General features: G+C 36.1%; 4 protein-coding genes across 6 annotated transcripts; all 4 read left to right on the plus strand.

Annotated features, from left to right (window-relative positions):
* The first annotated feature begins 2652 nt into the window (after positions 1 to 2652).
* Positions 2653 to 4517, plus strand: LOC110782771 (scopoletin glucosyltransferase-like). Its single transcript, XM_021987359.2, has one exon. It carries the CDS (start codon positions 2815 to 2817, stop codon positions 4363 to 4365), a length of 1551 nt encoding a protein of 516 aa, XP_021843051.2. The 5' UTR covers positions 2653 to 2814; the 3' UTR covers positions 4366 to 4517.
* A 4673-nt stretch (positions 4518 to 9190) lies between these two features.
* Positions 9191 to 14359, plus strand: LOC110787220 (beta-1,3-galactosyltransferase 7). Of its 2 annotated transcripts, none has more exons than XM_021991833.2 (11): positions 9191 to 9672; positions 9830 to 9926; positions 10068 to 10126; positions 10233 to 10453; positions 10527 to 10590; positions 11758 to 11830; positions 11919 to 12039; positions 12164 to 12251; positions 12366 to 12491; positions 12801 to 12910; positions 13753 to 14359. In XM_021991833.2, exons 1-11 carry the CDS (start codon positions 9578 to 9580, stop codon positions 13899 to 13901), a joined length of 1203 nt encoding a protein of 400 aa, XP_021847525.1. In that variant the 5' UTR covers positions 9191 to 9577; the 3' UTR covers positions 13902 to 14359. The 2 variants fall into 2 exon arrangements, with proteins under 2 accessions (XP_021847525.1, XP_021847598.1); XM_021991906.2 differs by having other exon boundaries at positions 9193 to 9672; positions 10242 to 10453.
* Positions 14360 to 15110: 751 nt separating this feature from the next.
* Positions 15111 to 17424, plus strand: LOC110782515 (F-box/kelch-repeat protein At3g23880-like). The gene has a single exon (XM_021986710.2). The coding sequence runs from the start codon at positions 15316 to 15318 to the stop codon at positions 16477 to 16479; it is 1164 nt and encodes a 387-aa protein (XP_021842402.2). The 5' UTR covers positions 15111 to 15315; the 3' UTR covers positions 16480 to 17424.
* Positions 17425 to 18652: 1228 nt separating this feature from the next.
* LOC110787135 (vacuolar protein sorting-associated protein 9A) lies at positions 18653 to 24617 on the plus strand. 2 transcript variants are annotated; one of them, XM_021991730.2, is made up of 6 exons: positions 18653 to 18881; positions 20166 to 20313; positions 20409 to 20579; positions 21339 to 21518; positions 22479 to 23369; positions 24028 to 24617. In XM_021991730.2, exons 1-5 carry the CDS (start codon positions 18772 to 18774, stop codon positions 23334 to 23336), a joined length of 1467 nt encoding a protein of 488 aa, XP_021847422.2. In that variant the 5' UTR covers positions 18653 to 18771; the 3' UTR covers positions 23337 to 23369; positions 24028 to 24617. The 2 variants fall into 2 exon arrangements, with proteins under 2 accessions (XP_021847422.2, XP_056693913.1); XM_056837935.1 differs by lacking the exon at positions 24028 to 24617 and having other exon boundaries at positions 22479 to 23624.
* Positions 24618 to 25173: the final 556 nt, after the last annotated feature.

The raw sequence follows: 25173 nt of genomic DNA on the forward strand, positions 1-25173 counted from the left end.
AAGCACTTTTTACAGTATGTTATCTTAAAGTGTCGGTTACCCATGGATACATGCGCGTGATCATCAATCGTAATGTTGACTATGCATCCTTTGAAATAAGCCATAAAAGTGTTAAATATACTTTGTATTTGTTACCGTATATTACTTTGTTTCGATAAAGGAACTAGTCTAACCATCAAATATACTTTGAATTGCGCGCCTGTTTTTTTTATTCTTTTTTTGAGGAGAAAGCGCGAACATTGCATTAGTTAACGGACAAATTAAATTGCATGCCTATTTCTAATTAAATTTTTTAGGGGAAAACGCGAATGTTGCATTAATTAAGAGACAAATTGAATTACGCGCCTATTTTTTCTATTTTATTACAAATCATCAATTAATTGGCATACATTTTTTTTATAGTTATTGAGTCATTTTTAAAATTTCCTGGTGGACATAAATTTTGAAATGCAATAAAATTTGACTATTGATTTTCCTAATAAAAGGTGGGTAGCAATTTCATCTTCATAAGCATGAATGGTCGGAAAAACATGTTCACATTTACTTGTTAGGCCACACTAATCTCTCCAACAAATTAAAACATCTCCACATTGTTAGAAAATGTCAAAACAAAATTGAACATTACAAAGTATATTTAAACTAACAACTAGCACCTATTTTCAGGGAAAAAATTTATTCAAAGTTTCCAAGTTAAATATGCAACAAATATATTAATCGTGTACCATAAATTGAGGTTGCAATAATGCCTCAATGTAATTTCGTTAATAAACTTATTGGATCGATAAAAAAAAATCAATGTGTCACACGAAAGACGAGTTAACTATGTCTCAATACACCTAATGCTCAATATAAACTCGGGAAAATTTTATTCGTAAAGTAACATGTATTTCGAAGTATATGTACATGAAATAATGAGAATATACAACACAAAAAATTGCAACGTTATTATAATTGTTACCCTTTATGGAGTATATTATACGACAACAATTTTAATATTTTTTTTTATGGTGTTAGAACCGGTTCACGTTTAGGGCTAATTCGGATTCGGGGCGAGTTCTGGTTTGATATATAGGTTCCAGTCCTCTCCCAATTGTTGTTGCGGGGAATCGAACAAGGGTTTTCCCTACCAAGTTCAGCCTCAATCACCATTGAACCAACATAATTTTAATATGGTACCTTTAACTAATATAATTTATACTAAATTCCAAAGCAACGGTTAAAAAAGTGTTGCTATGAATTACGGAGTATTTAAGACAACAATCACTTAAATTGTCACCTTTATTTTGTTTAAGACTACGGAGTACAAGTTTTTTTATTTGCCTATAATACAACATTGTTCAACATTGTTGCCCGAAAAAACAACATTATTAAAAATTGTTGCTTGAAAAGACAACATATATCAAAATATTGCATAAAAAGCTAGACAACATTTTTCAAAAATGTCACTTAAATGTAGCAACAGTAACATTTATATTGTCATCGATCTACTGCAACAATTATTTAAAGAAGCTATAATATTATGATGTAAAGGTACAAACTAGTTTCCACTTTCTTTACTTTTAAAGAGGTCTTACTTGCTTTTATTTTGACCAATTACATTTAATTTTTAAATTGAACGGGGGTTGTTGAAATTTTGCGTGGGTTCGTTATTTGAAATTACCAGCAAGTTCATTATTTGAAATTGCGTGTGGGTTGTACACTCAGATGCATGATCTAATTTGGGAGTTTAATTGTTCATGAATGATAAGATATGAAGAAAAAAAGATTACGTAAAGTGTATCTAACATGGATCGTGGGTCGTAGTTCTCCGACAGTTCTCTGTAGATTTTCTTCCGCAAGGGGTTCTTGAAAAGAAATAATTTGGAGTACGCAATCTTAAAGTGTTGGTTATTCTTGGATACACGCGAGTGCTCATCAATCGTTAATGTTGTCCATGCATCCTTTGAAATAATTAGCCATGAAAGTCTTAAATATACTTTGTATTTATTAAGGTATATTACTTCGTTTCTTTTTTTTTTTTTTTTGTTGACATAGTATTACTTCGTTTCGATAAAGGGAATAATCTAACTATCAAGTATTTATACTTTGAATTGCATGTCCATTTTTCTTGATTTTTTTGGAGGGAAAAGTGTGCATATCGCATTAATTAATTACGGGACAAATTGAATTGCGCACCTATTTTCTGACTAATTTAATTTTGGGAGTATTTTTTATAGGGGAGCGCGAATATTGAATTAATTAAGGGACAAATTGAATTGCGCGCCTATATTTTGATGTTATTATAAAATCATCACTTAATTAGCATAAATTATTTATTTTAAAAAATAGTCCGGCTATTAATTCACATTTATGAATTTCCTTGCGGACATCAATTTTGATATGCAATAATTTTTTATTTTTTTTTTGAGAGAAATATGCAATAAAATTTTGACTACTAATTTTCCTACAAAAATCATCCCACTTACCACCTTAAAAGGTGGGTAACAGTTTCATCTCCACAAGCATAAATTATTGGAAAAACATATACCACATATACTTGTCATGCCACTAATCTCTCCAAAAAAATCTATACGGCTATACCTCCTTGTTAGGAAAATGTCAAAAGAAAATTGAACCTTACAAAAGTATATTTAAATTAACTATAAAACTAACAACACCTATTACCATGGCAACAATTATTCAATTCCTCAAACTTTCAAGTCAATTATGTAACAAATTTATATATAGTTTTTTTAAATTAACCCCTTTATTTAATTGCCCACATTTAATTTATTTTCTACTTTTATTCCTCTCAAATTATATTAAGACATCATAATGTCTATACAAGAACAACAACTCCACATAGTGTTCCTACCCTACATGGCACCAGGCCATATGATGCCAATGATGGACATAGCTAGGGCGTTTGCCACCCTAGGCAACACCAAAGCCACCATCATAACCACCCCGACAAACGCCTCGCGTTTTGCAACCACCACCACTAGAGACACCGACAACTCCGGTAGCCGGAAAATCACATTCCTTACAATTTCCCTCCCATTGAAGGAAGTAGGCCTCCCCGAAGGTTGTGAAAACCTCGTGTCAGTGTCGACACGCGAGACGACGTTCAAGCTCATTCGAGCAATCGACATGTTGCAACCGAAGTTAGAGACAATACTGTTTGACACCAGACCAGACTGCATCGTGTCTGACTACCTTTACCCTTGGACCGTCGAAGTCGCCGCCAGCCTCGGGATCCCGAGGCTGGCGTTTAGTGGAAGTAGTTTTTTTAATAACTGTGTTAGTTACAACCTCGAACGGTATCGGGTTCGACCCGATCGGGTCGACGACCCGTTCACGGTTCCGAATTTACCCGACGAGGTTATATTGACACGGTCACAACTTCAAGACCATGGAAAGACGAAAACGAACTTTAACGAGTTGTTCGAGAGGCTAAAGAAAGCAGAGAGGGGCAGTTTTGGAGTAATCATGAATAGTTTTTACGGGTTAGAGTCTAATTATGTAGATTATTTTAGAAATGGGGTAGGAATTAAGTCATGGGGTATTGGACCGTTATTTATGTTAAATAGACATACTTTGGAAGATAAACTCGAACGAGGGGACAAGAGTTCGATCTTTGATCTAGACAAATGCTTACATTGGCTCGATTCGAAGACGGCCAATTCGGTCCTTTACATCTGTTTTGGGAGCTTAAGTCGTTTTACTAAGGCTCAACTTAGTGAAATGGCTAGTGCTTTTATGGATTCTGGGTGTTATTTTATCTGGGTGTTAGGTAAAGTTATGAAATCTCATAATAATAATAATAATAATAATAATAATAATAATAATAATGATCAAGAAAGTGATGACGAGGAAGAACAAGAAGAAGAATATTGGTTGCCAGATTGGTTTGAAGGAAATAATAATGATGAACGAGGGCTCGTGATCAAAGGGTGGGCCCCACAACTGTTAATCCTCGAGCACAGAGCCATAGGAGGATTTTTGACGCATTGTGGGTGGAACTCGGTGCTAGAAGGGGTGTGTGCAGGGGTACCATTGATTACTTGGCCGTTATTTGCTGATCAATTCTACAATGAGAAACTTGTGACACAAGTAATTAAGATTGGAGTTGAGGTTGGGAACATGGTGTGGAAAACGTGGGCGGTTGACGAGACGGAGGTGGTGGAGAAGAGGAAGATAATGGAAGCCATTAAAAGGGTTATGGGAGGAGGAGAAGAGGGGGAAGAACTTAGGAGGAAGGTTAAGAAGTTTAGTGGGTTAGCTAAAAAAGCTGTTGAACAAGGGGGGTCGTCATATAATGATTTTAATGACCTACTAAAGGCAATTAACATGCACAAATATGATAAAATAATGTTAAAAGAATAGAGTTTAATTTATAGATACCAGTTTAGTTGATTCAAGAACTAGCTAGAAAACACCCTACATACTTTTTAGGATGCAAAGTGGTAATTGTTTTTATTATAACAATTATGTCTTTATGTAAATCTATGGTTTTTACATGTCGATTTTATCTTAGATGGCCGCCGTATACCTGATTATTAGTTATATTGTTATTCCCCGTCAAATAAAAAAGAAAAGAAATCATCATGCTTCTTGTGATAAAATCAATTACTCGATCGTGACTTATCAACTTGTGTATGTTGTAACACGTGCCACCATTTTTCTTTGAGGTAGTATTTGATTCACTGGTAAAGGCTTTGTACGATTATCCCACTTTCTCATGGTTGGGATGAGATCGTGAGAATATTTATTGTCTTCCTCTTTAAGGATCTTAGCTTGTTAAGGAGGGTCGAATTAACCCATGTATAGTCTCGATCCATTGTGACACTTCTCCTTATCATACTACAAACTTACAGAGACCTAAGTGTTGGAAATTCTCATTGGGAAACACAAAGGAAAAAAAGGGTGAGTGAAAATTCAAAAGTCCCACATTGGAAAAACTCTTCATATTCCTCTTGTTTATTAATTGGGGAATGAGTGTAACTCTTGTTTAAGAAAGTGTGAGAATGGTATGGGTGGACACATCACACACACGCGCGCGCGCGCCGGGCCGGGCGTGGGCCGTGGGCCTTGGGCCTTGGGCCTTGGGCCTTGGGACTTGGGACTTGGGACTTGGGACTTGGGACTTGGGAATTGGGAATTGGGAATGCGGTTCGCGGACATTCAATGTCTCTGACCGTTTTTGGCTGTTGCAACATTCATTCCCTCAGCCGTTTTTGTCTGTTGCAATGCTTTCCTTCTAATTATACACACAAAATACGAAAACACATTCTTACTCTCACACAAAATTGCTCTCGGTTTTGGGCATACGTTCTGACTCCATCCGGCTTTGTGAGTGCACACAACGTCGGAGTTGCGCTAATCCTGGAGGGCGACCGCATTCTGTTCTACTGCACCGGGAGGTAGCGCGGAATCGTCTTTTAGGACAGTGGGTGTCCACGACGCAACAATTGTTCTTCGTTCAGTTCATCGAATCAGATAAGTTTGTTCTAATTTTCGCTTTAATCGCAACAATCTAAAAGACGATTATTATGGCTTTGACTTCCAAATTCATGATTCCTGATATGTCTAAGTTAGAACCTCTTGATGGCAAGAATTATAAACGTTGGGCTGTTAGGATGCGATTCTATTTAGAACAAATTGAGATTGCTTATGTGCTTGATGACGTTGTCGAACCTGATGATGAAACTGAATTGCATGCTTTTGAGTTGAAATTTGCTAAAGATGATAGGACATGTAAGGGCATGTTGCTGCATCATATGTCGAATACTTTGCTTGATATCTATATGGGGTTTAATCATGCTAGGGATATTTGGGATGCATTAGAAAAGAAATATGGAACTGATGATGCTGGTACTAAGCGTTATTGTGTCAGTAAGTGGTTAGCTTTTCAAGTCCAAGATGATAAACCAATTATTGATCAGATTCATGCTTATGAAAATATTTGCATTGCTATGGCTGCCGAGGGTTTGAGTATTTGTGAGATTACCCTTGCTATAGTTTTAATTGAGAAACTCCCACCCTCTTGGAAAGATTTTCGTAATCAGTTAATGCATAAGAAAAAGGACCTTACCTTAGAGGAGCTTGTAGGTCACCTGAAAATTGAGGAGGAAAATCGTATTAAGGATAAGGGTCAATCTGTGTTTTCCGGGTCTGCTAAGGCTAACCTTGTAGAACCTAAGCCTCATGCATATTCTGAAAAGTTTAAGGGAAAGGGAAGTCCTTTCAAGCCTCAAGGGAAACCAATGAAGTATAAGTTCAAGGGCAAGTGTTTTGAATGTGGGAAAACTGGTCACAAGTCTGTAGATTGCAGATCCAAGAAGAAGTCGGATCAGAACCAAGCCAACCTTGCTGAAGCTAATGAAGTTTCTAATCCTAACCATTTTGTTGATGTTGTTTCAGAAGCTAACTTGACAGGTAATGTTGCTGAATGGATCGTTGATACTGGAGCAACGAGACATATCTGCACCAACAAAGACATGTTCACTACCTACGAAAAAACTGATGGTGAAAATGTCTTCATGGGTAATTCAGCTTTTGCAACTGTTCAAGGCAAAGGGAAGATCGTTCTCACTCTTACCTCTGGAAAACTTATTACTCTTACCAATGTGTTGCATGTTCCAGAAATGCGTAGGAACCTGATTTCTGGTAGCTTGCTAATGAAGGCTGGATTGAAGCTTTCATTTGATTCTGATAGGCTTGTTATTACTCATAATGGGGAGTTTGTGGGAAAGGGTTTCTGTAATGGGGGTTTATTTACTCTTGATGTCAAACTTGAAATTATGAATAAGAATGCTAGTACTTCTTCTGTTTATATTGCTGAGTCTATTGATTTATGGCATGCAAGGTTGGGTCATCTTAACATTGCTTCAATTAAAAGGCTTAAACAACTTAACTTGATTCCCAGTTTTTCTAAAACTGATTTTGCAAAATGTGAAGTATGTGTTGAGGCCAAGTTTGCAAAGAAGCCATTTAAATCAATAGATAGACAAACTAAAGTACTAGAGCTTGTTCATAGTGACTTGGGGGATTTTAAAAATTATGAGAGCAGGGGTGGTAAAAGGTATTATATTACTTTTATTGATGACTGCTCAAGATTCACCATGGTTTATCTTCTCATGTCAAAAGATGAGGCTGAGGAAATGTTCCTCAAATACAAGGCCGAAGTGGAGAACCAACTTGATAGGAAGATCAAGAGACTTAGGAGTGATAGGGGTGGTGAATATGACCCTAACACTCTTAAGGCATTTTGTGAGCAGAATGGGATCATTCATGAGACAACGGCTCCCTACACACCCGAGCAGAACGGGATTGCTGAAAGGAAGAACAGAACATTGAAGAACATGATGAATTCTATGCTTATTAGTTCTGGGTTTTCTGATAACATGTGGGGGGAAGCTATATTATCTGCTTGTCATGTTTTAAACAGGGTACCTCACAAGAAGCTAGACAAGACTCCATACGAAATATGGAAGGGTCGTGCACCTAACCTAAGTTATTTGAAAGTGTGGGGGTGTCTAGCAAAGGTGGCTATACCCAGCTTCAAAAGGGACAAGATTGGTCCTAAAACGGTTGATTGTATTTTTATTGGTTATGCTTACCAAAGTGCTGCATATCGTTTTCTTGTTAAAGGTGCTAACAATTCTTATGCAGGTGGTAACATCATTGAGGCAAGAGATGCCGAGTTTTTTGAAACAGTATTTCCTTTGAGAATGGTATGGGTGGACACATCACACACACGCGCGCGCGCGCCGGGCCGGGCGCGGGCCGCGGGCCGTGGGCCGTGGGCCGTGGGCCTTGGGCCTTGGGCCTTGGGCCTTGGGCCTTGGGCCTTGGTACTTGGTACTTGGTACTTGGTACTTGGTACTTGGTACTTGGTACTTGGTACTTGGGAATGCGGTTCGCGGGCGTGGGGTGGGTTTTGTGGGTCAACCCTATTCTTTTTGGTAACTGGACCGTTTTGCTTAAGTCATTGTTACGGGAATCTGTATTGATTACGTAACCGTTGGATTAATTACCATTAATTACGTCCGTTACTACATTCAATGTCTCTGACCGTTTTTGGCTGTTGCAACATTCATTCCCTCAGCCGTTTTTGTCTGTTGCAATGCTTTCCTTCTAATTATTTAAATCAGAGTTTCAGTTCCCTTCACACAGAAAATCACACACACAAAATACGAAAACACATTCTTACTCTCACACAAAATTGCTCTCGGTTTTGGGCATACGTTCTGACTCCATCCGGCTTTGTGAGTGCACACAACGTCGGAGTTGCGCTAATCCTGGAGGGCGACCGCATTCTGTTCTACTGCACCGGGAGGTAGCGCGGAATCGTCTTTTAGGACAGTGGGTGTCCACGACGCAACAATTGTTCTTCGTTCAGTTCATCGAATCAGATAAGTTTGTTCTAATTTTCGCTTTAATCGCAACACTAAGTTGATTCAACAATTAAAAATACATTCACTATGATTCATAGGAAGTATATAAAATCAATCATTAGTAACTTATCAACTTATAAGTTGTAAACGCTATCAATTTTTTTTCCTTAATTTGTTTCTATATAACGAGAATAGAATTGAAATAATCATGTCATTTTAGCATATTTGAACTAAATTTCACTATAAATCTTATAATAAAACAAATTACTCGCAACTTATCAGCTTGTAAGTTGTAACGCTATTATATTTCTCACTTGCGGTAATATTTAATTCAGCGATAAAGGTTTATACGATTATCTCACTCCCTCACAATTGGGGTAAGGTCATGCCTCGTGTGTCTACTTCTTACCTTCCTCCCCAAGAATTTCAACTTGTCAAGGTGGGTCGAGTTAACCCATGCATAGAGATGATCAAAATTCGGGCCGGGCTTTAAAACAAAAAATCATACCCAAATCCATAAATTTGGTACGGCCTTTGTTGGCCAAAACATGATATTTCGGGTCGGGCTCGTGTTTTGGCCTAAATATGCATATTTTAGGCTACCCAAATCCGTGCCTTTTCGGATCGGGTAGGGCCAGCATGCCGTGCTATAGTTGATCAGGACATGTCTCCTTATCATACTTACGAACTTACAAAGTACACATTGCGAAAACAATACCAAGTTACCAACTACTTGTATTTGACAAAGACATGACAATCACATAGTTATCATATTAAAGGCCCAAAGACTAAACAAAGAGAGGCCCTAAACCTAGAAAGAACAAGTGATCATATTTTGGTCCAAATCCATGATTAGAGAGAGACAGATTGAATGTGAAATGAGACTTTTAAGAACACAAAGTCATCTTTGTTAGAAATAATTGACCAATTGAATTGAAATTTCTGACTAATTTGATCGGCGGCTAAAACCCACATCTACCCTGAAATTCCTTTGCAAATTTATTCCATTCTCCAAAGTCCAAATCAAACTCCATTGAAGACTTTTGTCAACTTCAACGCCTACTTTTCTTGCACAAAAAACCCCCCATTTTTCAGTTTTTTTCTTCTACTAATTACAGTATTAATTAAGCTCATTTGCACCCATTTTTAAGTAATTGGAACTGTTTTGGGTTTTGTTAATCTTTGATTAACATTCACAAATGATGAAAACTCGAAGCAGTGGTAAAATCTCCACGAAATGGATTCCAATCTTTTGCATCTCTTTCTTCTTCATTGGCATGCTCTTCACTAACAGGTTTGATTTCCTTGCTGTTTTTCTTTTCTGGGTGTTTGCTGTTTTTGTGATTTGATCTTGTAGAAGTTATTAGCTTTTGCAAAATTGGAGTTTGTGTTTAGCTGATTAAGATGTGAATTTGATTCAAATAGTTTCCATTTTTGTTTTGAAATTGAAGGTTGTGGGAACCGCCAGAATCTGATAATAAGCTGATTGCAAGTCATCAGCAGAATGAAGAGCTCAAAGTGATTTGTGAGGATTGTGGGACGAAAAAGGCAAGTATTGAATTTTGTTCAGATTTCATTCCCACTTATTTTTTAATTTTTTGAAAAAATAAACAAAAATTCAACTTTGGAATTGGAAATCTGGGGAAAACATAATTTGTCAGTTTGTTGAGAGTTTGTAATTTGATGCAGAAATCCAAAGATGATACAGATGTAATGGAAGAAGTATCAAAAACCCATGAATCAATCAAGTGAGTATTACTATTAATTACTATTAAATGGTCATTAGATTAAGCTAATATTGGTTAGTTTTGAATGGATTTTAACAAGTTTTGTGATTGTATTACCAATTGGGAGAATGCTTAGGTCATTAGACAAATCGATTTCAATGCTTCAAATGGAATTGGCTGCTTCAAGGGGCTCCAACAAGGAGCTGGTTCACCCTAGAGAGTCTGTAGGGACTGTTATTAAACAAAATGGAAAACCAAAGAAAAAGGTTTTTGTGGTGATTGGAATCAACACTGCTTTTAGTAGTAGGAGACGGCGTGATTCGGTGAGGGAGAGTTGGATGCCTCAAGGTATAATACTATGCTATATTTGCATTGAACTTAACTGCATGTAATGTACTCATCTAGGTTGTTGTTTTTTCAGGAGAAAAATTGAAAAAGTTGGAAAAAGAGAAGGGAATTGTTATACGATTTACGATTGGTCACAGGTTTGTTGATTGTTGCTTCATGCCTATTCCTTCATATCGTACTCAATTCAATCGATGTAAAAGGATAATGGTCAATGTTTACTGGGAAGTCACATTTATAGCATTGTTGTTGAAAATTAGGATACCATTGTTCGATTATAGTGTTGTTTCTGCATTTGAAGATTGGAAGGGAGATTATGTAGGTGTGATCAATCATACATGTAGGGGTTCATCTTGTGTGCAGTTTGTCTACATTGAACACAGTCTCCCAAGTAAAATGGATATCCACCTGTATACACATTAACAAAGTATACAGATTAATGGTATTATGCATGTAAACTGGGCTACCGGACTTCCTTATGACCAGGGTGGGATATCCTTTTGGAATGGGGTGTATGACTGATTGCCTGCCTGGACCAACTCTTTATACTGGCCATTGGTTGAAACTTTTAAATTGTCCTTTGAGCTTATTGATCATTGAAGATCAGGGACTCTGAGCTTTTCCCTAAGATAGTTCATGAATATGACACTCTACTGAATTCCTTATAACTAAAATACCAGCTACCCTAATTAGTTATTGATCAATAATATAACATACATTGACATTACCCAGTGCCTCTAGTTATGATCTTGATCGTTTAGGGTGGGTTGAAGGGGAGGGGGGGTGGTGGTCAGATGTGCTCTACCTTACACATTTTCTTAGCTTGGATCTGTACCTTCAAAGAGTCCACTTCCTTTAAGCTGTGGTTGGCTCAACTTATTTTGTCCGTAAAACACTTATTTTTCTGAAACAAACTTAGTTTGTCTGAAATATACTTTTTTTTCTTTCTGAAACAGACTTATTTTGTCTGGAAAAAATACTTATTTTGTCTGAACAAATAAGTATAAATAAAGTTTTACCAAACATGGTCTTAGACTTATAATGTCTAGCAAGGGTTTTTATATCAAAGCATTGGTGTGATTGGTATGAGATTTGTTCAACTTCATATCCTTTAAACTTCAAGTAGAGTTCTTAATGCTTGTGGAGAGACTGAAAAGGAAATTATGGTGGTCATACTCATTTATGTTCTAACCGTGCATATTTTTTTCCATTTGACTGTTGGAACTATTGGAAGGTAGTTTGTCATAAATGTGAAAATCACTTTTTTGTGAAATGTGCGCTGACTGAAATTTGCATTCTTGAAATAGTGCTACATCAAACAGCATATTAGATCGAGCAATTGATTCGGAGGAAGCTCAGCATCATGACTTTCTCAGGCTGGTAATAATACAATCCCCAAATTCAGTATATCTATGTACAGGTTAACTTTTTCGGTCATTGTGAAAATCTTGTCCCAAAACATTTTCAGGAGCATATTGAAGGATATCATGAACTGTCTGCAAAAACCAAGATATACTTTTCCACAGCTGTTGCAAAATGGGATGCTGATTTTTATGTCAAGGTGGATGACGATGTACATTTAAATTTAGGTATGTTTTTAAAATTATGTAATTTCTGTATCTAATTATCTATCATATGTTGCCCTCACCACCACGGTATCCATTATCTAATTATTTCTGATGATTTTTATTCATTATCTGTTTTTAATTGCAGGTGTTTTTGCGTCAACTCTTGCTCATTATCGATCAAAACCAAGAGTGTATATCGGATGTATGAAATCTGGACCCGTTCTGGCTGATAAGTAAGCTTCCAGGACCTCTTTTTATATATAAGTCATCCATTTGTTGTTATTTTTTGTTTCTCGGTATTGAGATAATTTTCAATGTCCCTCTTATGCATTTCTTTTGTTTCATAGGAATGTTAAGTACCATGAACCAGAATTCTGGAAGTTTGGGGAAGATGGAAACAAGTACTTCCGCCATGCAACGGGGCAGATCTATGCCATCTCCAAAGATTTGGCAACATATATTTCTATAAATCAGTGAGATTCATTTTTTTTCATCCTGATATCTGCTGTTATTTAATGCATTTTCAACCTCTTTATGCTTCATCTCATCTAGGTTAATTATATTCACACCTTACCCAAAATATTTGTTTAGTATTTCCAAACTCGAATCTCTCGTGCATCAGTGAAATTTGACATTACAACTACAATATTGTTTAACATTCTAGGGTTTACTTATGACATCATTTGACACATTTTAGATGCAAGCCTTGTCATTTCCCGAGTGACGCTTTGCTGCATAATCGTCATTAAATGGTATTTGTATGTTCTATGATGCAATTGCAGGCCTATACTGCACAAATTTGCAAATGAAGATGTATCCCTTGGTTCATGGTTTATTGGTCTTGATGTGGAACATATTGATGAACGCAGTATGTGCTGTGGAACTCCTCCAGGTATTTCTTTTATCAATTTGTGTTGCCTCATAGGCTGTATAGCAATGTGTTTGGAATGCAATTATAACTTTAAGACCATGTTTGGTATAGCATTTTTCAAGTGTTGGAAGTGGAATCAGATGAATAACACCTTCCATTTCCGAAGGGTAACCATTACCACCAATTTGTTACCATTCCTAACATTGTGGTAACAAAGTGTTGCCCTCCTCAATCTCTAATTTGATACAAGAGATTGCTTTCCTTGAGTATACCAAACAACAAATAATGGTAACACTTAACATTACCGTTTCTCATTCATAAAATATTTCGAATCCATTTCCTTTCCTAAATTCATACCAAACATGCACTAAGTATCAGACCTTTGGGCAATATGAATGCTTCAAATGACCTCTTTGCAGTAATATTCCAATCAAGTAAAAATTTGAGTCTAATGATTTGATGACAACGAGTTTCTATCTAAAACACGGAGTTAGAGCTGATCAATATGAGCCCGCCCCGCCCCGCTCCGAAGTTTAGCGGGGTTTAGACAGAATATTTAGGCCTGGTTTCCGGGCCTAGCCCGTCCCGGTTCGAGTTTTTAAAAAATTTGGTGGGTTTTGGCCAACGTAAAACCACACTTTTAGTTACCCAAAATAGCGGGTTTTGGGCACACAAAATCGGCCCGGCCCGACATAATGGGCAGATTTTAAGGCCTTCCACCGCCCTGAACCTGGCACGACCCGCCTTTTCAGGTTTGCACGCAGTATATCTCTGAAGTCCCAAATCAAGGCACCCAAATGCCAGCAATTGTCCTTAAAAAAAGCTAGTCTGCTCATATTCTCCCATTGTTTCTGTTTTTGCAGACTGTGAATGGAAAGCACAAGCAGGAAATGTCTGTGTAGCATCATTTGATTGGAGTTGCAGTGGAATTTGCCAATCTGTAGAGAAGATGAAATTTGTTCATGAAAAATGTGGTGAAGGCGATGATGGAGTTTGGGGTGTATCATTGTGATAAAAGACTAACTTCTGCTTAAGTTCAAGCAATGACCAAAACCACCATTGAAAGTGAGTTTGGTTCAAGATTACAGATTGCAGGAAGACTCTACACACCATTGAAAGTGAGTTTGCTTATCTTGGGTGTAGAATGTGCACGAATCTGTACAACACGTAAACACTGACATGTAATAGTTTTTCCGCGAAGTGATACAATTTTGATGTATGTGTATAGGCGGGGGGCGTGCTTTAGGAATTGCTCAATTTTTTGGGAAGGTGTTATCTTTCAAAGTTTGCCCCATATTGGCAAAAATACATGTCTTTTGTTGATCTTGTAAGGTTTATCCTGTGTTGTAATTGAATTTATTGATGATGAAAGTTTCTAATCTAATGGTTTGATAGAATGTGCACGAATCTGTACAACACGTAAACACTGACATGTAATAGTTTTTCCTCGAAGTGATACTCCCTCCGTTCTATTTTGTTGGTTATGTTTCTTTTTTAGGCGTTCATTTTTGTTGGTTACTCTATTTTTGGATACATTTTTTTCCCAAAACACCCTTATATATTTTCTTATTTACTAAAATTACCAAAGATTCCCCTTTTCCATACCCCTCATCTTTTCTCATTTCTTTAATACTTTCTCTCTCCTTACTTTATTCTTTAAATATTAAAATCATCTTTTAGGTTGCTGAGCTACCGAGGTTTCGATCTCCCTCAAAAAAAAAAAAACATCTTTTACATCTGGCTGCATAAACTTCTGATACTCTGGCTGCATAAACTTTTGAATTAATTAGCTTATGTTGTTTTTACATCTGAATATATTTTTTAACATTCATGCAGCATAATGGACACAATAGGGTCATGGAGAAAATATTCTCATGCTTCGAAAACAAAGCTTTTTTCATGGGTGCTACCTCCACCAACTTTGAAATTTTAATCCCGGACATACTTATACTGTTGGTTATTTGTTACGCATCGATCGATCGGGCGGAGGAGTGCATGTGGTTAAACAAGTACATTGCGAGCAAAATAAGAAAGTGATACTGAGATTTTGATTTTTGATGGGATATGTTAGTTGTAACAAAATAATTTTAAGTTTTTTTACTATGCAAACACGCATCACATGCATATAGATATATAGATATATAGATAGATGTGTAATGACATGAATTATTAAATTGTTTTACTATTTAGATTTTTTTTTAATATAGAGAGAATGTCTGATTTTCTTTGAAGTGAACTTTTGGAATATTGGTTTCTTCGCCTATAAGACTAGTATTTTTAAAGGAGGCAGCAAACCGTTTGGATTATGCTTAGAATAATCCTCAAACCCTAAACAAAACAAAATTTCGATTATCGACAGCAAGAGTTTGAATCCCCAAGCTGAACCAAATTTGGGCGAAATTCAATATTTGAAGCCGAATTTGAAAATGAAGAATCAACCTACTCAATCCCTAATCATTCCAGACGATTTGATCTTCGAGCATATTCTACCCAGATTTCCGGTAAAGTCCCTAATTGGATTCAAATCTGTTTGCAAGACTTGGTATAATTTGATTTCAACAATTGAATTCGCTAAATCTCAACTTCAATTTTCATCATCATCTCCTAATTTTATGATTAGTACGTTTTGTTCTGGAAGAGACGGTGAATTATACTTGTTATCGTATGATGAACACAACGGTAATCTGAAAGAGTTAGTTCAATTGGATACACAATTTACAAACACCATGGGAAAAGCGAATCTTGTAGGTTGTTGTAATGGGTTGGTATGTTTGTTTTTTGATGATGATGCATATTGTATTGAATATTTCACTGTGTGGAACCCTGCAACCCATAAACATCGTAGAATTAGGCCTCCTTCTCGAGAAAGGTTGTGTAAATGTGGTTTTGGTTACACAATCGCCCTCGACGATTATAAGATAGTTGCTGCTTTTTTTTCATACGGTGGTGATGAATCGAGTACCCAGATTTGGGTATTCTCGTTGCAAATAGGGAAGTGGAAGCAGATTGATTTTCCAGAAGATGATGGTTTCTTTACCGCTGGGGGCATTTTGAATGGATATTTTGCTGGTAATTCTCTGTACTGGGCTGTCTACAAATCAGGAGGTCCTTTCGAGAAACGTATTGTTTGTTTTGATTTAGTTTACGAACAGTTGAGAGAAATCCCAATCCATGTGACGGTTTCATCTTCTAGTTCGTATCTTGATTTTAATTGTTTTGTGATTAAAGGGTGTTTATCATTACATTTCCGGCGTGGGGATGATAATTCGTATGATGTTTGGGTTATGAAGCAACAGGATGATTGTAATGTCAATACTTGGGAGAAATTGTTGTCAATGTCTTACACAGTTGGGCATACCGATACCTACATTCCCGATACCTACATTCTTGCTTTCTCCCCAACTGGTAAGTGTTTGGTTCAACATAGGCAGCAACTCAAGTTGGTTGATCCGAGTTTAGAAGATGTTGAACATGCCCAAGGTATTGATTTTGATGGTTTTTTGTATCCAGTAAAATGGCATGTTGAGAGTCTCATCTCACCCATATCGCCCTTTAAAACTGTGCAACTATATTGGCATGCTTGGATATAATTAAGTTGCTGCTTTGTTTAGTCCATTCTAGAAGATGTTGGAACATTACATGTCTAAGGGAACATGTCTAAGAGAACATTGATGATATGAACAACACAAATCAGGCGAATGAAAGTGTAGTATCTTTAATTTTCTAGTTGCTAATTGTGTTGTGTAGTGGATATTAATTTCAGCAACATACAGATTTGTTTCTCGTTTATTGACTTAGTGGGCACACACGGTTGGTCTTTGTTGTGTCAATCTGGAAATCGTGTAACTAGTCACTCCGTTTTGAATTGATATGTGGCAAGCTTTTATGAAACGCATCCAGAATCTACTGGTTGTTTGTCTGTTGTTACTGTTCTTGATGTGTTGAATGAATTGTAAATATCAGCAGAAAGGTAATGCACTTGTGGTTCGACTACTGACATGGTTGAAAGGATCTTATTCTATATACTAGTGACTAGTGAGTAGTGAGTAGTGAGTAGTGAGTAGTGAGTGAGTAGTCGGTATTATATTCTGATTAAGTTTGAGTACTCTTGGGCATTTCCGTGTAGAATTGAAGCCATTTTGCAGGATTGCACTAATGCAGACATGTTTGTGTAGCACCTCGATCAAACGGTTCTGTCATCAGAGTATGTTTTTTACCATTCAGCAATCAACATGGACATGAATGAATGATGCACAAAATAGCCTTTTCGTTTTCACACCAAGGACGGCTCGCCATAGATCGAATGCCTAAGATCGATCGAGCTAGGCATTATTGTAACAACAGGATTATAATTAAGAGGGTATTATGTTTTGTTTTACCTTTTGCTTTTGGGATTGATGTTATTGTTGACATCTAAAGCATAGTCTGCCCTTGAAATTCCACTAAGGAAATGTATTTATCACTGATGATGTACTATTGGCCTAGTAGTGGCCAAGACTAAAAGTTTCTGTACAATAGATCACAGGTTCGATTCACTTTTTCCCCTCTCCCCATTTGTAAAAAAAAAAAAAAAAAAAAAAAATTAATTTGTTAAGTTGAATAAATTTTATAGAAGATGAAATTTAATTTGTTTTATGTCTAACATCAAGGTCTCCTTAATACTCCTCAAGCAATTTTATGTAGAATTGTGTACGAAACTGTTTTTATCTTTATTAATTTTTGTTTCACTAATGAAGAGCAGTCAGGATTAGTAATGCCCTTGAATTCTCATGCTTAATGTTGTTAGCGGTTTTAAGTATAGAATCTCTAACACCGGCAACGGTTTTATGCTTAATGTTGTCGTGATTTCTGAGATACTCCGTGCTTGGAAGTGGGAAGCACGATGCAGGATGTTTATCATTTTTATAAGTTTTTTTAATTAAAAGAAAAGTAAATCACTCCGTATTTATTTAGGAGATACACTTGGTCAGACACGAGTATTAAGAAAAAGAATAAGTGGGTTGGGTAGATATTTTAATAGGTAAAACAAGTGGGGGACCATATTCTTTTAGGGGGTGGGTGGTAAGGTGTAGTTATAAAACTATTTGTTTAATAGGGTGGTGGGACCTAAGATATATTAAACAGATTATTTAATTAGAGGGTGTGGTTGATAAATTACTAAAAATGGCAAGTGTATCTCTTAAATAAATATGGCCGAAAAAGGCAAGTGTATCTCTTAAATACGGAGGGTATCTACGTTAGCGGTTTAACAAAGTAAACCGCAATCGACATTAGCGGTTTCATGGCCCTGTTTGGTTATGAGTTGTTTGCTGGTTTGACTAGCTGTTTGTATTAGCTGATTTGACTAGCGGCTTATGTAAAAGTGTTTGGTGACTTACCTATTAGAGCAACTCCAATGGTTGCAAAATGGACCTGTTCAAAAAAAAAAATGAGCATGTGAGCAGCTAGCTCATACGCAGCTGTTAAAATCTTGTAGTTATTTTGGGTACGTAGTTCAAAAAAAATATAACTCAAATAAATAAATTATTTAAATTAAATATTATAGGGAGCTACAAAGTATTGTAGCCCACCAATGTGATAATTTGTAGTTTTTAATCAATTATAGTTAGAAATTTAATGTGGCAAACGTAGCCCCAACATCTTGTAGCTCACCATTAAGGTTGCTCTTAGCTGTTTAATACATTATGTAAAATGACAATTATTTTCTCTTTATTTTATGATTAAACATTGAATAAATAAACCAAATTTATTTTCCCTTCAAATTAAAATAAACAAAACAATTGAAGTATTTGTTTTGCAAAATTAATTTTGATTCCAAAACCCCGAACCAGAATCACCATTGTTTCTCTCTTTCTCTCTCTGAAAAGAGGGGTTGAACTTCAATGGAGAACAGTGAGATGTTCAGCTCATCGACGGTGCAACACACTTGGCACGACTTCCTCGACCGGATGCGTCAACCTTCCGCCGCTGAATTTGTCAAAGCCATTAAAAGGTCTGATTTTTTGTTCTTAATTTTCTGTTCTGTGATTCCCATTTCCTCAAATTCTGGTAATTTTGATGTTAAACTTGGGCAATTGCAAGTTCTTGAGGTTTTCTTCAATTTGTTTCAAATCCCTAGAATTGAAACTAATTTGTTGCATATCAGCTGTTTGATATTATGAAATGTGTTACCCTTTCTGCATTTGCAAACCCCTTTAATGTTTTCATTTTAGAATTTCTCTGAAAATATTGATATTGTGATTTGTGTGAATTTGGAGGATTAGTCTTGTAAGAAATCAATTGATGAGTGAACTTTAGGAATTAGGATCCCATGGACTGTCAAATTGTCAATTAATTTGATGAATTGAAAATTTCAATAAATATGCAAACTTTACCACTAATTTGTTCAATGTGCAACAAAGAGTTTGTCCAATGTTGATATTTATGTGAAATATGATAAGATATCTAGGTAACTAGATCTTGTTAGAGGATGTGATAGTGTATACTTAGTATTGCAATTGTTGCTTCTACCTGTCATTGAATCTACAGGGGTTATGAACTTGTGACTTGTGAAATGTGAGATCATATGTTTTAAGCCTTTCAGGTTACACGCTTTCGATTTATCTGCTTATAAGGCCTTTTCAGATAATTAAGGATGAATGAGTTTTATAATTTTATTGAACTTGTGACTTGTGAGATCATATGTTTTCAGCCTTTGGGGTTATGCGCTTTTGATTCAACTACTTAGAAGGCCTTTTCACACAATTAAGGATGAGTGAGCTTTATAATTTATTGAACTTGTTGGTCTTTTGTATTTTGGGGGATAATTTTGTGCCTGGAAAACTTAATGAAGTTAATGTCAGTGATATCACAAAAAAGGAGTAACATTTACAAAATACAACAAGATTATGATTTCTGGAAAGGTTATGAGTTTCGAGAAGTGGATTTATGGATCTTTTCCCCATTTTAAGCCCTTTTATGTTCTGTCTACTAGCACAATATTTCACCGTCATTTCTAAGTGATCTACACACAAAGAGTAATTTTCACAAAAGTTCACAAGATTATGATTTCTGGATAGGTAGATTTATGGATCTTTCCCCATTTGAAGCCTTTTATGTTCTAACTACTAGCACATTATTTCACCATCATTTCTAAGTAATATGATGTTCTTCCACACGTTCTGTCATGCTGATAGCAAATTGTTCGTTGAGTTTGCATTATTTAGTGGTTTCCTTATTAGTAACTAGTCATCTACTAGTGTATTAAGCTTAAATTGGTATTTTCTACTTATGGCAGTTTCATTGTCTCCTTCTCGAACAATCCTCCTGATCCAGAAAAGGATAGTGCCGCAGTTCAGAAATTCTTTGCAAATATGGAAGTTGCATTCAGGGCTCATCCACTTTGGACCGGTTGTTCAGAAGAGGAGCTTGAAAGTGCTGGTGAAGTGAGTTAAAAAAATATCATTTCTGTAAGTGAAATGTTATCTTGATTCAATGATGCGTACATTATTTATCTAACTTGACCAAATTTCACTTGCAGGGACTGGAGAAGTATGTCATGACAAAATTATTTACTCGTGTTTTCGCTTCATTTCCTGATGATGTAAAGACTGATGAGCAGCTTTCTGAAAAGATTGCTTTAGTTCAGCAATTCATCCGCCCGGAAAATCTGGATATCATGCCAACCTTTCAAAACGAGTCATCATGGCTGGTTAGTATTTCAAGATGGTTATTATGTGATAATCTTCATATCTATAACAGCTTTGACAACATCTTTGGAAACGGCTATGACATATTTTTTTCTTTTTGACAAATAGGTAGTGTACATTAACTTGAAGTGAATTAAACATGTCACTTAAAATTTTCTTGGCGGCACCTTTTAAAGCTAACTGCAGATCATTTGAAAAGAAGCAATCACTTCAAATTGCACTCTCTGTAGTTTATTTATTCAACCTGGGATAACATTCTCACTGTTTGGTCTCCCAGTTCTAGTTCAAGTGTTCAACTCTTGAATTTGAAGTTTGGTGAGTTTGCTTCTTGCGTAGTCAAGAAAAGTTTATTCTATTTTTCGGTCTCGTGATTAGTTAAGTGTGGAGTACCAATTCTATTACCTCAATTTCAATATAACAAGTACTTTCGTAAATATATTCCAGGTTTCAGTTATTTCATTCAAAAACACCTTGTAATTTATTCTTCCAAATGACTGTCACTTTACTTTTCTGTTGTGCCCTGTGATTTTTAGTCTCTGCACCAGTTTCTTAATGAAATGCATATAATTGCAAGTTTGAACAGGAAATTATTGGAGTTACTTGAAGTGAAGTTGCTAAATAGAATAATTAATATGAACGTGTACATACCTGAAATATTGTAGAACATAATTACTTTAAATTTATATCTAATTGAATGTCGCAATCATTCTGAGACACATTGAGTATTTATATATCTTTGTACGATGTCTTAATGTTGGCAGCTTGCGCAAAAAGAGCTGCAAAAGATTAATATGTACAAGGCACCTAGGGAAAAGCTTGCATGTATTCTAAATTGTTGCAAAGTCATAACAAATTTGTTACACAATGCTGCTGTCACTGCAAACGAGAATACTCCAGGAGCTGACGAATTTCTTCCGGTTCTTATTTATGTCACTATAAAGGTCAGTCCTACTGCCTACAAAATTGCATGCAATTTCTTCTTATCCCTCCCTGTGCTGGTGTCATTTTTGCATTGTCTGTCTCTTCATTTTTAGGATTTTTGTCATTTAACACCTTAAAAAACCCAACTTTTGTAATTTAACACCTTACTTATTTTTTATTATATTTAAACACCTTAAAAAACAAAAAAAATTAGAAATCAACACCACCTAACGATTTTGGTTAGAAAAAACGTTTTTTTGTATAACTATTCTATAGTTCCCAAGGCATGATTGGATGGTAGACAACACCATCAAATCATGCCTTGGGAACTTTAACATAGTTAAAAACCAACGTCAGTCCATCTCGCCGTCATTATCCCATTCGGCCATTCCATACCTTAAAGATCATCCCATCTGGCCATTCCTTACCTTAAACATCCTCCCATTCGGCCATTTCTTACCTTTAAAGAGTTAAAGATCGTCCCTTTTGGCCATTCCATACTCTAAAGATTGCCCCATTCGGCCTTTCCATACGTAATTAGGAAATCAAGGCAATCTTTAAGGTACAAAGGTCATTCCATACATACTTAGGATATTGAGGCAATCTTTAAGGTACAAATGGAGACAGAGGGAGTAGTATTGATCAGAATTTGCACATTAAGTCTATGTTTGGTTGTCCGCGAATGGATAATACTGGATGTATGATTATGAATCATGCTTAAATTAGACAAATATGAATACTTTAGATTAAGGGGTTAATTCTGTATTTAGGCCTGTTCATCCCTAGCTTGCAGCTTCCATATGTTGATTTTGTGTAACAATGGGAAAGCAAACTCTCAACACCCTTCATTTCTGTGTTTGTGATGAGTAACCTATTTCTCTGTGCTTGAAGATAACATGTATTCCGTAAGATAGTATACTGTTATACCTTTTTCCATTCCTATGCAAACTAACACAAATATTTATGTGGCAACATTGTAGGCAAACCCTCCTCAACTGCATTTAAATCTGCAATACATACAGCGTTATAGACGTGAGTCTCGATTGGTGTCAGAAACAGCCTACTACTTCACAAACATTCTTTCAGCTGTATCCTTCATCTCAAACATTGATGCGCAATCCATTTCAATGGATGAAAATGAATTTGAAAGGAACATGGAGTCCGCTCAAGCACTTCTATCAGGTCTGACAACTGATTTTCAGACTACACCAAATGCTGTTGACAACAACACTTCAAGTTCAAAACCCCCCATGGAAGAGTTTCAGCAAACTTTGCCTTCTAATGAAAATGACTCCACCAAACAACCCAACCCACCCAACCCAACCCAACCCGAACCCAACCCAATGACAAAAAACATGTCAATTTCAGATTTGGAGGAGAAAGGTGCAACTACGATTTTGAAAGAGGATCGTAGTATAAACAATGTTTTTCAGGAGTTTCCTTACGTATTTGCTAGTGTTGGGGATCTGACGTTGCGTGATGTTGGAGACTTACTGAATAACTATAAACAGCTTGTATTCAAGTATGTTTGCCTTGCTAAAGGATTGGGTGTTACACCGTCACTTTCAACTTCTTCAGTTTCACAAGTTCAAGATCAGAGCCTGGTTGAAAAAACTACGGAAGGATCTGAACCTAAGAGAGAAACAGAAACAGAAACTGATGAACAACTGTGTAGAAAACAGGATAGCTCAAAAACTGACACGGGAATTTCTGAATCCAAGTCACCGGAAAAAGAAAGTGATGAAGTTTTGGTTTCACTTAAAGAAGATGATTCTGAAGGCAATCAGGTAGATATTGTTGCAACAACAACTAAAGAATCACAGGATGATGTACAATGATGATTCTTTGATATACTTGTGAATTAGTGTCAGGTAAACACTTTACACTATATCTTCTTCTACTGAAGTTTCTTGGCACGATTGAGTTGTATACATTATAGTTCAATTGCTCAGTCGTTCTATAAGTTCTCCTTAAACTCTTCCTTAATTTTCTTTTAAGGTGTGAGCTGTTATACAAGTTACTATGAAATTCAGTTAAAACCAAGGTTAAGTCAGAACTCAGAATTTCTGGGTGAATACCAGACAACATGAATGACTTAATTTGTTCGAGAACTGGTTTGACAGTAAGTCTAGCATGATTCCTCTTATCCTTGGTATTAGTAGCAGCTTGATTCATGTAACTTAACTATCTTCACCTGGTTATGGGGTCAAATTTGCGTTCACCGACACCGTTAAAGATGGCCATGGGCCGGGTTGGGCTTCGGCGTGAGCCACAGTTCAGGCCCACACCAAAACTATCTGTGTCGGTTGGGTCGGGTTGGAAAGTTCAAATTAGGCCCGGGCGGGGGATTTTTTATGCCGAGTCCGTCCCGGCCCACAACCATCTTTATTTTAATTAAATTCGGTTTACAAATGCATCGTGTCGGGCTGGGCCGGGTCAAAAAGTTCAAAACAAGGCTCGGGCCCAAGCTACGGTCCGTCGTTCCCAAGCCTAATTTTACTAAATTTAGTGTGCTTTGTCATCATGTAGGGCCGAGTCGTGTCGTGCCTTGTCATGCTTTTCCAAAAAACTACGACCCAAGCCCAACCCACGACTTGGTGCTCGTGTTGGGCCAAACTTTTTTCATGCTGAGGCCTGTCCGACCTACAACCATCTTTATCAGCACGTTTACAAAGGCAACTGCTCCAATACCAAGAATATACATAATCAAAGCTCATGGGAGTTGCTACAACAGAGTACCAATAAACATTACAAGGCAACATGGGTACAAGAAAGCCATACACTTTCTTTTCTTCCCTACTTTTTCGTTCTTTCTTTTTACTTCTTTTTATTTAAAATACAATTTTCGATTTGAATAATTTTGAAAGAATTCAATAATTTAGATTCTGAAATCTGAATTCATTTTAGTTGAATTCAGTTCACAAACATTAAAGATAACAAATAATAATGTAAGGGGAAAAAGCTAAAGAAACACAAGTCATGCTCGATTGTATAAGCTGTCCATATTCAACCTACACGAGGTTTCGTTCATCGTCTTGTTACATGTTTTGTTTATAAACTTCTGTCTTCATTCATTTGTCTGATTTCCATGATTCTTTATTGTATTATTTCTTTCTTAACTCTATTATTTGCCACTTTTTCTTTTAGTTTCGTTATAAATGTACGAGTATATTGTATTGTCAATCTGTCATATTCAATAAAGTAAATATTTCACGGGAATATCAAAATCTTAAGCGAAAATAAAAGATTAAATGTAATCCTTTATTTTTATTAGAACTATACATAAAACAAAAGGTCTTGTGCGCACTAGGTGCACAATAAATTTATTGTACACCAAAATAACTTTTACCCATTTTTTTGTAACTTTAACGTAGTTTTGATTAACTTTTATATTAGTAAAAAAAACGTTGATAGATAAACATTTTAAATAGTTAAATGATTAATTTTATACATTATTAATGATTTTGAAGAAATAAGTTTTATTAAAATGAAAAAAATTATCACTGAAAAATGGATAACTTTTACATATATAAGCTTAACTTTTAAACATTTTGAGTTAACTTTTACTCTGGTGTACAATATTTATTGTACAACCCTTGTAAACAAGAATTTGTGTACATAAAAAGCATAGTCGATGTTCTTATAACATAATGTAATGTGAAATGAAAAGCCAAC

Source organism: Spinacia oleracea, chromosome 2 (assembly GCF_020520425.1).
Source record: "Spinacia oleracea cultivar Varoflay chromosome 2, BTI_SOV_V1, whole genome shotgun sequence".
In the NCBI taxonomy this organism is placed as follows: Eukaryota; Viridiplantae; Streptophyta; class Magnoliopsida; order Caryophyllales; family Amaranthaceae; genus Spinacia; species Spinacia oleracea.

Bases quoted from the DNA above. Each gene is read 5' to 3' on its own strand.
- LOC110782771 (XM_021987359.2), top strand. From the start codon at position 2,815: ATGTCTATACAAGAACAACAACTCCACATAGTGTTCCTACCCTACATG.
- LOC110787220 (XM_021991833.2), top strand. From the start codon at position 9,578: ATGATGAAAACTCGAAGCAGTGGTAAAATCTCCACGAAATGGATTCCA. The intron at 9,927-10,067 runs GCAAGTATTGAA...AATTTGATGCAG, and splicing joins AGGATTGTGGGACGAAAAAG to AAATCCAAAGATGATACAGA. The intron at 10,454-10,526 runs GTATAATACTAT...TTGTTTTTTCAG, and splicing joins GGAGAGTTGGATGCCTCAAG to GAGAAAAATTGAAAAAGTTG.
- LOC110782515 (XM_021986710.2), top strand. From the start codon at position 15,316: ATGAAGAATCAACCTACTCAATCCCTAATCATTCCAGACGATTTGATC.
- LOC110787135 (XM_021991730.2), top strand. From the start codon at position 18,772: ATGGAGAACAGTGAGATGTTCAGCTCATCGACGGTGCAACACACTTGG. The intron at 18,882-20,165 runs GTCTGATTTTTT...TACTTATGGCAG, and splicing joins TTTGTCAAAGCCATTAAAAG to TTTCATTGTCTCCTTCTCGA. The intron at 21,519-22,478 runs GTCAGTCCTACT...GCAACATTGTAG, and splicing joins TTATTTATGTCACTATAAAG to GCAAACCCTCCTCAACTGCA.